Source organism: Lathyrus oleraceus, chromosome 5 (genome assembly GCF_024323335.1).
Source record: "Lathyrus oleraceus cultivar Zhongwan6 chromosome 5, CAAS_Psat_ZW6_1.0, whole genome shotgun sequence".
In the NCBI taxonomy this organism is placed as follows: domain Eukaryota; kingdom Viridiplantae; phylum Streptophyta; class Magnoliopsida; order Fabales; family Fabaceae; genus Lathyrus; species Lathyrus oleraceus.
The window spans coordinates 498,862,428-498,874,515 of record NC_066583.1 but is presented as its reverse complement, the minus strand read 5'-3'; the positions used below and the strand labels follow the sequence as shown (position 1 = coordinate 498,874,515).

Sequence of the window (12,088 nt, the reverse complement as noted above, 5' to 3'; positions counted from 1 at the left end):
AAACTCATTATCGTTATGCTCAGGCCAAAAGTCTGGTTTTTTTGATGCCCTCTGCAACCTTATCATCTCAACAAGAAAATGTTGCAACCATCCTTATCTCCTCGACCCAACACTGAGTAGTTTGGTAACTAGAGGTCTACCTGTTGAAGAACATTTAGATATTGAAATAAAAGCAAGTGGAAAAGTGCAACTTCTTGAAAAGACCCTTGTTGAAGCTAAAAGTCGTGAGTTAAGAGTGATGCTACTATTTTCGTCTAGCAGTGGTTCTGGATCAATTGGAAATATTCTGGATGATGTTCTCTGTCAGAGATTTGGAAACAATTGCTATGTACGATATGGTAGAGGTTACATTCCTTCAAAGAAGCAAGCTGTTTTGGCCGCATTTAATGACAGAGAAAGTAGGCGATTTGTTTTCTTGATAGATAGCAGTGCATTAAGCTGTCATCTGTGGATACTGTTATATTATTTGATAGTGGTTTGAACCCGCAAAATGACCTAAAATGCCTACAAAAAAAGGTCCATCAGCTCAAAGTTCAATAAGTTAACAGTTTTTGAGATTGTACTTATACCTCACTATTGAAGAAAAGGTCTTAATGCTTGCAAAAGAGGGTGTAATTCTTGACAGTAAAGTGAAGTTGGTTAGCCAGAGTACTAATCACAGCCTGCTAAAATGGGGTGTCGCTTATCTGTTCAGTAAGCTTGATGACTTGCATGGAAGCAGGAAACTAAGAATATTATGTTCAATGAATGCTGGAAAGAGAGTCTGGAGTCTATAACACAGACGGGAACGTCACATTGTAGCACTTCTCACAGAGTTTCTGAGTATCAAGAATGCTTGGACCATAATGATCAAATGTCCAAGCCAGGTTGGAAAGACATATTCCGGATGAATCAGACTGAACTTGAGTCGGAGATTCGGAAGGTTTATCGCGATTCGACTCTTGATCCAAAGAGAAAGGCATATTTTATGCAGAATCTTTTGACAAGTCGTTGGATAGTTTCCAGCAGAAATTCACACAAGCTTTGAATGTATTATGGAACAGTGAAGAAATTGTACACTAGCACCATAGCAGGATCTAATAGTGGGAGCTCGTTCGTTGTAATGTCGAAAAGGACCCTGTACTTGCAGCAATCCTACAAGATCAGGTTGTGGAGCTTGATTTCTTGTATCCTAGTGAAGGCATTCATCGAAGATGGGACAACGATTACCGCATCACCTCAACTGCAGCATCGGAGACGCATACTTATTTTTGTCTCAATTTGATGAAGCGATAACTGTCTTAAAGACCAACAAAGGAGAGAATCATCCAGCAGTAGGATCGGTCTTTGTACGCTTGGCAGATTGATATAACAGACAAAAAGCTGGGAATTTGCAGGATGCTTCTTACAGTTCCATAAATGCTTTAATTGAAGGTGTTAAGTACTCTAAATCTGATGATTTTGGAATGAATCTTCTTACTAGTGCAACCACGCCATATGATGTAAATAGCTCCAGTAAAATCGTGCTCGCCAGAACAACAAAAAATGCTGCTTCTGTTTCTTCACTTATTGTTGGTACAATTATATATGGTGTTACCATCCTGGAAAGAATGAGTTTATTATGGTATCACAATCATAGCTACTGCAGCAGAAACATCATGCCTTACTGACATGGATCAATCACCTTCAGCTTCAGTATTTAGAGTCAATGAAGCCCTTTTCAAATTCAATTGTTAATCCAGAATTGCTAAAGCACCAAGATGGAGATGTAAAACTTCTAGTAGCAACATGTGTTTGTGAGATAACTCAGATCACTGCACCTGAAACTCCTTACAGTGATGATGTTTTAAAGGACATCTTTCAATTGATCATGAGCACTTTTAGTGGTCTGAGTGATATAAGTGGTCCATCCTTTGGCCAGGAAGTCGCTATGTTGGAGATTCTTGAAAAAATATAGATCATGTGTTGTAATGTTGGATTTTGAATGTGATGATCTGGTTAATGAGATGTTCAGTACTTTTTTTTGCTGTTGCCAGAGATGATCATCCAGAAAGTGTTCTATCATCCATGCAAAATATTATGGCTGTTCTCTTAGAGGAGAGTGAGGATATTCCTGAGACTCTTCTATCTATTCTACTTTCCACTTTAGGTCGTGAAAGAAGAGATGTTACTGCAGCCGCAAGGAAGCTTTCCCAGAATGTCATACAGCAATGCATAGGAACACTTGAACCTAGCATTAAACAATTTTTTCTAAAATCAATGTCAGGAGAAAGCAAGCCAGTGAACAGTCAAATTCAGTACCATGAAGTATTATATGATATATGTTGTTGTGCTCCTCAGATCCTATGTGGAATTCTCCCTCATGTCACAGGGGAGCTACAGACCGACCAGTTGGAAACCCGTCTGAAAGCCGTGAACATGGTTGGAGATATAATTTCTCTTCCTGGAATTTCCACTGCTGAGGCATTTCAGCCAATACTTTTAGAGTTTTTAAAGAGGTTGACTGATAGAGATTTTGGGGTTCGCATGTCTGTTCTTGACCATGTAAAGAGCTTTCTTCTATCAAATCCTCATAGGCCTGAAGCTCCTCAATCTCCTCCCTTTGTGACCGACTTCTGGATTTTGATGAAAAAATTCGAAAACAAGTGGTGGCTGTTATCTGTGATGTAGCATGTCACACCCTAAATGCAGTTCCTCTTGGAGCTGTGAATCTTGTTGCAGAACGGCTTCATGACAAATCTCAACTTGTTACAAAGTATACCATGGAGAGGTTGGCTGAGATATGCAGAGTTTTTTTTTGTGAGAAAAGACCTGATACCATTAACCCCAGTGGATATGAATGGATTCCAGGGAAGATCCTTAGATGTTTCTACGACAAAGATTTCAGATCAGATACAATTGAATCTATTCTGTGTGGGTCGCTGTTTCCATCAGAGTTTTCTATCAATGAATATGGCTAAACACTAGGTTGATATTTTCTCTGGATTAGATGAAGTGGAGGTCAAGGCTCTTGAAAAGATACTTGAGCAAAGACAAAGGCTACAAGAGGAGCTGCAGGAGTATCTAGCTCTGAGGCAAAATAGTTAGGATAAAGAAAATCCGGAGGTTCAAAAGAAGATCGCGTTTTGTTTTCGAGTAATGTCCCGTTCATTTGCTAACCCAACAGAGGTGGAGGAGAGTTTCCAGATTCTCAAAAAATGAGAGAGACACGACCTAGTCATGGTTTTGACAATATCCATATTGATAATGATATTCAAGTGGATGCTTTGGGTTCAAGCAACCATGGTCCTCGTTCGGCCTATATGCGTGTTGCCTTCATAGTTGATGCCAATATAACATCCTATCTTATGATGGGTTCTGTTTCACCAGGTCGGAAATCTCATGCTGTTACGCTCCATGAAGCGGATAAATTAGGCCATACCGGCATTTCTGATCTTTGCAAGGATCTTAGCACTCCGGAAGGTGCAAAATTTGAGGGAGAATTGCAGGAATTTGCCAATCACGCATTCAGCCTGTGTTGTGCATTAGAGTGTCTACAATCGGGCGGAGTTGCTTCTGATGTGAAAGTCGAGGAAGGACATGATAAGATGAATATGGCCACTCCAACAAATGTTTGATTCATTTATATTATTTATAGCTCAGCAACCTGAACTAAACTCAAATGCTGAAACTGCAAAGCCCCCTCTCCTCGCTCAATTCCCCAATTTTTCCACTGTTTTCTTCTCCACTAAGGTCTCGTTGTTATGTCAAAAAACGGAGCAGCAACGTCTTAAGAAACAGCACAACAACAACAGGACCAAGAAACCGAAGAGATTCAACATGGTCCTTTACCCGTCGAACAATTTCAGACATTTGGTATAGTTACAATTGATGTTAAGAGGCTTGAAGATGCGGGTATTTACACTGTCGAGTCTGTTGCTTATACTCCCAGGAAGGAGAAAGCACATATTCGAGTGAGTTACTGTGGTGATTTGTTTCTTACCAACAGTGAAGTTTCGAAATGAAGAGAATTGAGAGAGGGACCACTAGCTTGAGTAAAGACAAAAAATCCCCAGACGTCCTCTGTACTAACAGACCTCCACTACACAGCAGGAAACAGAGCAGAGAGTAGAGGGGATGAGAGATATATAATAGGAGGTCACTGTTCATGAGGGGAGAGAGCCGAAAAACCCTAATTCCTTAGAGTAGCCACCACTGATCATTAACAAGGGAGAGAGAATTCTGCAAAAACACAAAGAGCCGACTGTTCACACAAAATAAAATCCTACCGTTGAACCACCCACTCCAAATCTCATTTTTCCCAACAACCATCGCATCTTCCACCTTGGCTCTCATTACGACCTCTTCGATGACATGGATCGGCTAGTCTGTTGTTAGGTAACAGCAATACAAAATCTGGAGTTGCCATTCATCTCACTCGGTGAAGACTTTGGTGCTCGAAAAGATAACAAGCTGAAACAATAGGGATGTCACTATAATCGCCACCACGGTATAACCATTTTCGACGCGGTCCAAGAATCTAGCATCGAAATCACATAACATCGTCACTCGATATCAGGTACGTTCATAGCTGACTTGCTTAGGAAAGAAATATATCGAAAATGAAAGGAGTTTGAGTTCCGGAAATTTTTATTTGTTGATTGTTGTTGTTTGGATTGCATGAGAGATGATGTACGGTTCACGGTCCATAGAAGGAACATTTTTTTATTGCAGTAGTTTAAATCTATTTGTTTCTTGTAGCAGGTGTGCATTAAAATGAATCTGTTTAAAAGGACCGGCTACTGTTTTAACTTTGTGTTTTATTTAAAAGGCTTGGTCCGTTTGTTTTTTGTTATGTATTAGCGCTTGAGAATATATGACAAGGATGCTTGTCTGGTGGAGTTGGTAAAGGGATGCTTTGGCAAGCCCTTGGTCTTGGGTTCAATTCCCATATGTGTGTCATATTTGATTTTTTGCAAAACTTTAATTTCTATTTCACATTTTTGTTTTAATCCCCTCCTAATGTTTACCCTTTAATTTTATTTTAATTGTTAAATATCGATTTTAATGTACTTTGATTATTTTAATCCAATATTCAAAATCTTTTCTAAAACGTGAAGAAAAAGATTACCTGGATGGAATGTCCAGTCGTAATCCCGAATATTAGGCTCAAGCTGTAAGAGCTTGCAAGCCGTTAATATTCGTCTTCACTTCCACACTCTAATATTCAAATCGTTTTCTAAATAAAACGTGAAGAAAAAGATTACCTGGATGGAATGTCCAGTCGTAATCCCGAATATTAGGCTCAAGTTGTAAGAGCTTGCAAGCCATAAATATTCGTCTTCTCTTAAACACTCAAATATTCAAATCATTTTCTAAATAAAACGTGAAGAAAAAAGATTATCCTGGAGGGAATATCCAGTCATAATCCCGAATATTAGGCTCAAGCTGTAAGAGCTTGCAAGCCATAAATATTCGTCTTCTCTTTCACACTCCAAGATTCAAAACCTCTTCTTAATAAAGTTGGAAGAAAAAGATTACCTGGAGGGAATATCCAGTCGTAATCCCGAATATTAGACTCAAGCTGTAAGAGCTTGCAAGCCATAAATATTCGTCTTCCCTCCAAAACATTCATAAATATTCGAATAATTTTCTTAGAAATATTGGAAAGAAACAGACTGCCTGGGTGGAATGTCCAGACGTAGTCTCGAGTACTGGACCCAAGCTGTAAGAGCTTGCAAGTCATAAGTGCTCGTCTTTCAAACTCCAAAACACCTAATCTTTATTAAACACTTTTTTCAAATAAGATGGAAATGGAACGTGGTGTATACCACGCACTCCTGAGGCTAGGATTCGAGATGTATATCTCGCTCATCCAAGTTCTCGCCATTATTCAAAACACATCAAACCAATCAATTTCTTTTTCTCGCCGCTGCGCGATTGACTCTTAAACCTTTTCACAAACGAAAGGTACTTTGTTTCAAAACAATGCAAGGCAATGTTTTTCCACCTGTTTTGAGTAGTCCAACAATATTTTCGTCGATTTGACACAAAGTAGCTTTCGCTAAAATCGACCAACAAACAAACATTTTTCTACCCAGAACTACGTAAGCCTTGATTTCTCTTTTGAGATACGTAGGAGCAGGATTTGTAAATCTTGTCAGGCCCACTAATAAAAAACTTAGGTTTAGTCCTTCGTCAAAAATCCAAAAACATTCTCTTCTCATCCTTTCTTTCTTTCCCACCTAATAATTCGAAAAGCCTAATATTTCAACTAACACTAATGCACACAACTGACCTAATGGTTCCCGTTGAGTACAACGGACGTGAGGGGTGCTAATACCTTCCCCTTGCGTAATCGACTCCCGAACCCTGATATTGGTTGCGATGACCATATCTTATCCTTTCTTTTGTCTTGGGTTTTATCGATATTTCCCCTTTCCTTTTTAGGAATAAATAAAGTTCGGTGGCGACTCTGTTCAGTCCATCATTGCGAGCGTGCGATCGCGCTTCGCTTTAAAGTCGTATCCCCATTTTTTCGAGGTGCGACAAGTTGCCCCTATTTAAACATCCTCCACCAGAGGAAAATGAAACAGTACTTTTTCATCGAATCGCAGTGGGGGGTGGTTAAATACCATGGAGACCCGGATTTTGATCCTGAAAAATGCAAATGCTATGATATGATATGCATGGGTGAAAGACTTTTATTTCTGAATTTATCTGTTAGGGATATGGTGAACCTTTAACAGGAGATGTTATAACAGACAAACCAATATGTGGGGAACTCTGATGGCCCACAGGGAAATAGACAAACAATTTACAGCCAATTCGCTGGGGATAACAATCCTGCTGGAGAGTCAAACACACACTGGGGAGTACTCGAAGTGAAAGTTGACAAACAACACTTAGAACACCAGATATTTTGACAGTAAGTTCACACATGACTTACTAACAACATGAATATTTTGAGAAAATTTGTTAATGTTAATATTTTTGAAATTAAACTAAGAATAATTGTATTTAAAATTTATTTTTTAAAGAATACTGACTATAATATGTTTTTCATATAGTATATAATTAAGAAAATAATTTATAACTATAAATTTAATTTAAATTAATATTTTTTGTAATATTGTTGGAATAAAATGAAAACAAATTATAAGTTATAAACTAATATTTTTTCATACGCTTGTTTGATCATGTTGTTTTTGCGATGCTTAACAAATTATTAGAATATAAAAATTTTATATTAGACAAATATTTGTCACTAATTAATTAGTTAAATTTAGTAAAATTTCAAATATTATTCATATAAAAATGATAATATATATCAATCTAGACTTAGATCTACGACAAATGTCAATATTAACCTATCCCAAATTCAAACCCGAACCTTGTAATCGTGTAAGATATTTTAGTGGTTATTGTCACTTTGTTTACAAGTAAAAAAATTTAAAATAAAAATAATACTTATATTAAAATAATTACTTACTTATGATACAAGTCATATATGACAAATATTCATCATTAAATAATTAATTCTCTTTAATATTATCAACATAAAAATAAGAAATATAATATGACACTAACTATTATTTTAACATATTTTGATTAATCTATTTTTTTAAAAATAATTAAATTAAGAAGCTATTATCACAAATTAATTAATTAAATTTAACATTTATTTCATTTCATTTTTAAAATGATATTTATTGTAATATACACATTATAATTGTTTTTCTTAAAATCATACATGAGACATTGATCTAATTTATAAAGTTAAAAACACAATTATATATGTCCAACTTGGACCAAGACTATACTCCTTCTTTAAAAACGTAGTGCAATAAAATAAATGAATGACCAATACCGAGCCATTAAAATCAAAATCAGGTGGTTGTTGAAATTAATGCACCAATATGATGTCAAACCTTGAGGGAACATAAAAGATGATTTACCTTCATCTATAAACTCAAGGAAGATTCTAGAATCACGGGAATAATCATAGACATGCCATGCGAAAGCACTTGACTCTAGAAAATGATTGAAGGAGAACAATCAGATAACAAAATAAATTATAGTCTAACACTGGTTTATTTAGACAATGATCTTACATTAGAATATTCTAGACCCTCTATAACCTAATAAATATTATTCTATAAAAAGGAGCAGTAAAATATCAAATCAAGATACATATATTGTTATACATGGAATATTTATCACATTTGATAGAAAAATTTGGACGTTGAAGTGTTTACATGTATCACCTTTATCAAGGCGACAAACCATGATTAATGCTACTTCCTAGACTTGCATGCATCTCACCAATTTCACAACTACTTGAACTAATCCTTACTAACAAGGTCAATATATTTTAAAAAAATAATGTATATTGATAGTTCTCATATAAATAATTTGTCACAAATCAATTAGTTTGATTTAATAATTATTTGATATTTTTTAAGAAAAAAATATAATAGTTATAATATATGAATTATAATTTTTTATAAAAAGCATTCAGGATTCATGCATAAATGTATTTTATAAATTTAAAAATGAATTGAAAATATATTGAAAAATAAGATACATGTATTTACCGATGATAATTATATGAAAAGTTCTAGATAAATATTTTTTATCGAGACATTGAAAGTTTATTGAACAAATAGGTCACTGATAAGTATAAAAGAACATGAAACAAATAATTTCAAGTGATACATAAAAAAATGTGATACTGATATTTGTTCATTTTAACAAAAAAATACGGGACAACAAAGTTTTCATCGATAAATTTATTAAAAAACTGGAAAAGTTTTTAAGATTGATGATATAAAAAATTGACATATTTATCAATAATACTTTTAAAAAATCACTAATACATACAAAAAGCACAAAACTAATATTTGAATAAAAAATTATTTCCCCATCCAATTTGTTCTTGACAACATGATCCCTGTATTCAATAACTAAATTATGATAATTATAATTATTGAATTCAGTTATGTTGAAAGTGTCTAACTATTTTATTTGTATTATTTATATAATTATTTAACTATCTTAATTTATTTTTTTGTTATATTTTAATCAATCAAATATATTGTTTAGTTTATATTTTACTAACATTTATAGAATAATATTATTTATAACAATCTTGTGCGATAACACTGGTATTTACAAGTTTGACAACAAAACATAACACAAACATTGTTAAACAAAGTTGCGTCAGGCTCATTAATTAGGTTTACCAATGCCACCTCCATACATCGGTGTTTCAACAACCGAGAGATATCAAATAACGTCGGGTATGAACTATGCGTCAGGCTCATGTGGAATCTTGAATTCAACAAGAAATGTAAGAAAGAAAAAATTTAATGTATATATTTTCTTCTCTGTATATGGAGTAATAATAACTGCTATAAGTTTCTAGGATTTAAATCCTAGTGTTAACTTTCGACTTAACATATCTATTTTTTTTCTTCAGTTGAGCTAGTATATGTGACACTTATGCACGTTTTCGATCATTTATAAAATGCAAGTTACTTACCATATGTATATTTCTATTTTTTTTGTGTGTATAAGGGAGAATGTTTGTCATTGGAGAAACAAGTTGAATATTTCACCTCAACAGTGATGAATGATCTTCCAAGAAACTTGCAAAGCAAAACAAAATTGAGACACTACTTATCAAAATCTATATTTCTTTTATCAACCGGTTCCAACGATTACATTCTCAATTATTTTAAACAAAAAATGGGAAAAAATAAAATGATTAATCCTGAAGAATTTGCAGATTATCTTATCGACCAACTTGGTTCAAATATAAAGGTATGTTTTTAAGGTGACTTAACATTAACAAAAAAGAAATTCAATTTTGAACCAATTTTATTGCAATCATTATTTTGACGCATTCACATATTCGTAAACCCTAAATTTTGAATTAAGATTAAAAAGATTAAATTATAAGTTAAATCATTTTTATTTAATAAAATTAAAAATAGTTATATATTTATACTATTTATACTATTTGATCTTGATCTAATACCTGAAAAATGTTGAATGCCTGAATGATCCAAACTTTGACCGAAATGAATCTCATTTTTGATATTTTGTAGTGTTAAGTTGTAATAAAATAGAATAAGAACTCAGAAAAATTGAAATTGAGATTCAAAAAAATTCATTTTTTAAATATATAAAATCAACTTTTCACTAACTTTTTTTACTACAGAAAATTTATGATCTAGGTGGAAGAAAATTCGTTATAATTGGCCTTGGTCCAATTGGTTGTATCCCAGGTTTCATCACAAAAAAACCACATACTCAAGAATGCAATGAAGTTATTAATCAAGTAGTTAACCTCTTCACAAACAAGCTCCCAAGAAAACTTCAAGAGTTGAAATTGAAAGCCAAACTCTCAGGATCACTATTCACTATTTTGGATAGTTTTAAATTGTTCAGGAAAATACAAAACTCCCCTGAAAATTTTGGTGAGTTGATAAATAATTAATTTTACTTGTAAAAACACTATAACATGTTTTTTAATATTTAGTAACACTTACATTTTTTATTTTTAATGTTTAGGGTTGACAAATATTTGGGATTCATGTGTTGGAGAAGGAGGAAACCCTTGTGAAAATCGAAAGGAATATTATTTTTACGATTTTGCCCATAGCACTGAAGTTATAAATGAAATATTTGCTAATAAGTGTTTTGGTGGAAGACATATATGTTTTCCTATGAATATTGAGAAATTAGTTCATGCGCATTAATGTATCTACATTGTATCAAAATTATTTTTCCAGTTTTTGGCCATAGCACTGAAGTTGTAAATAAAATATTTGTTGATAAGTGTTTTGGTGGAACACATATATGTTTTCCTATGGATATTGAGAAATTAGTTCATGTGCGTTAATGTATCTACATTGTGTGGAAGAGATATTTTGCCAGTTTTTGGTTTTTTCTTCTTTCAAATCGCGTGAAAGAAAGATGGATCAGAGTTTTTATTCTGGGCGTTTATGAAGAACAATGATAAATTCTTGATTTATTATGGATTTATTGTTGTTCTTGATTGGTGGGAGACAATAGATGATTTTTATGGATGAAGAAAATTGTTAAGAAATATTCTGGATTGAAGAAAATATGATAATGTGAGCAAATCAAATTTCACAAAAATTATAATTATGGCTTATAAATGAAGTGTACAGTTTTTTTGTTAAGGGCCTAAAGCGAAACATTAAATTAAGTTAAATGACTTGTTGACTAATTATTCCTTTTTTATACCATATTTTTCAAATATTCGTAATAAAGTATTAGATTTATCAAAAAAAAAATTGATAATGTTAACTTCATTATGTTTGTACCTTATTAAAATTGATAAATGATATATGATATCATGACATGAGATTGAAGGCTTATATGCAAAAGATCATGTATGACATGCATTATGGATATTGATCATAAAATGACTTGATGCACAAGTTATTAAGATTGTTTGTTGTAACTGTCAAAATAGAGTTTTAAAATTCTACCATGAATGTTATTATACATCTAGTGCATAGGAGTTATGATGTAGTTCTCTAACTAACTCATATAGAGTAAATAACTTGTGATTTATCGTCCAATCCCTACTTGTACTTGTCGTAACAAGTGTGCTTGTGAAGCTATGCGCAATGCAAGCAAACATCACACAACTATTCATGCGATCAGATTCTCGACTTGTAAGACCCCAATTTTGTCCCTAAGATCCCTCATGGCATCATAACATATCATTTGCATAGCCTCAAGGATCATTAGCATCTTGGTCCTCTCTGCCTTTGGGTGGGATCTCTTGTGAGTGGTTTAAGATCACCAAGCATGCTTGAATTGTATATCATTGCTTTTCTCATTTTGTTTACTAACCAAAAGCACAAAAATATGTCACTAATATCTTGTGTTTGTAGTTTGAGCAATCACAAAGTCCAAAGCTTCTAGGAGATCATTGGTACAAAGACATGGTCAAGAGGAGATAGCAAGCATGGTAATGGTTCCCAAAGCTCTCATCCATCAAATATGCCTCCCTAGCATCTTAATTCATCATTTTGATCAAAGCAAGTCAAAGGGTTGGAGGTTTGTTTCTCAAGGAAACCCTAATTCA

At 33.6% G+C, this 12,088-nt stretch overlaps 1 protein-coding gene across 1 annotated transcript in view; it reads left to right on the top strand.

Annotated features, from left to right (window-relative positions):
• The window catches only part of LOC127085726 (GDSL esterase/lipase At1g71691-like), a 35,923-nt gene extending 25,199 nt beyond the window's left edge, over positions 1–10,724 (top strand). Inside the window, exons 3-5 of the mRNA XM_051026237.1 lie at positions 9,538–9,783; positions 10,184–10,442; positions 10,537–10,724. Coding sequence (XP_050882194.1) covers positions 9,538–9,783; positions 10,184–10,442; positions 10,537–10,724 — 693 coding nt within the window. The remainder of the gene's footprint in view (positions 1–9,537; positions 9,784–10,183; positions 10,443–10,536) is intronic.
• Positions 10,725–12,088: the final 1,364 nt, after the last annotated feature.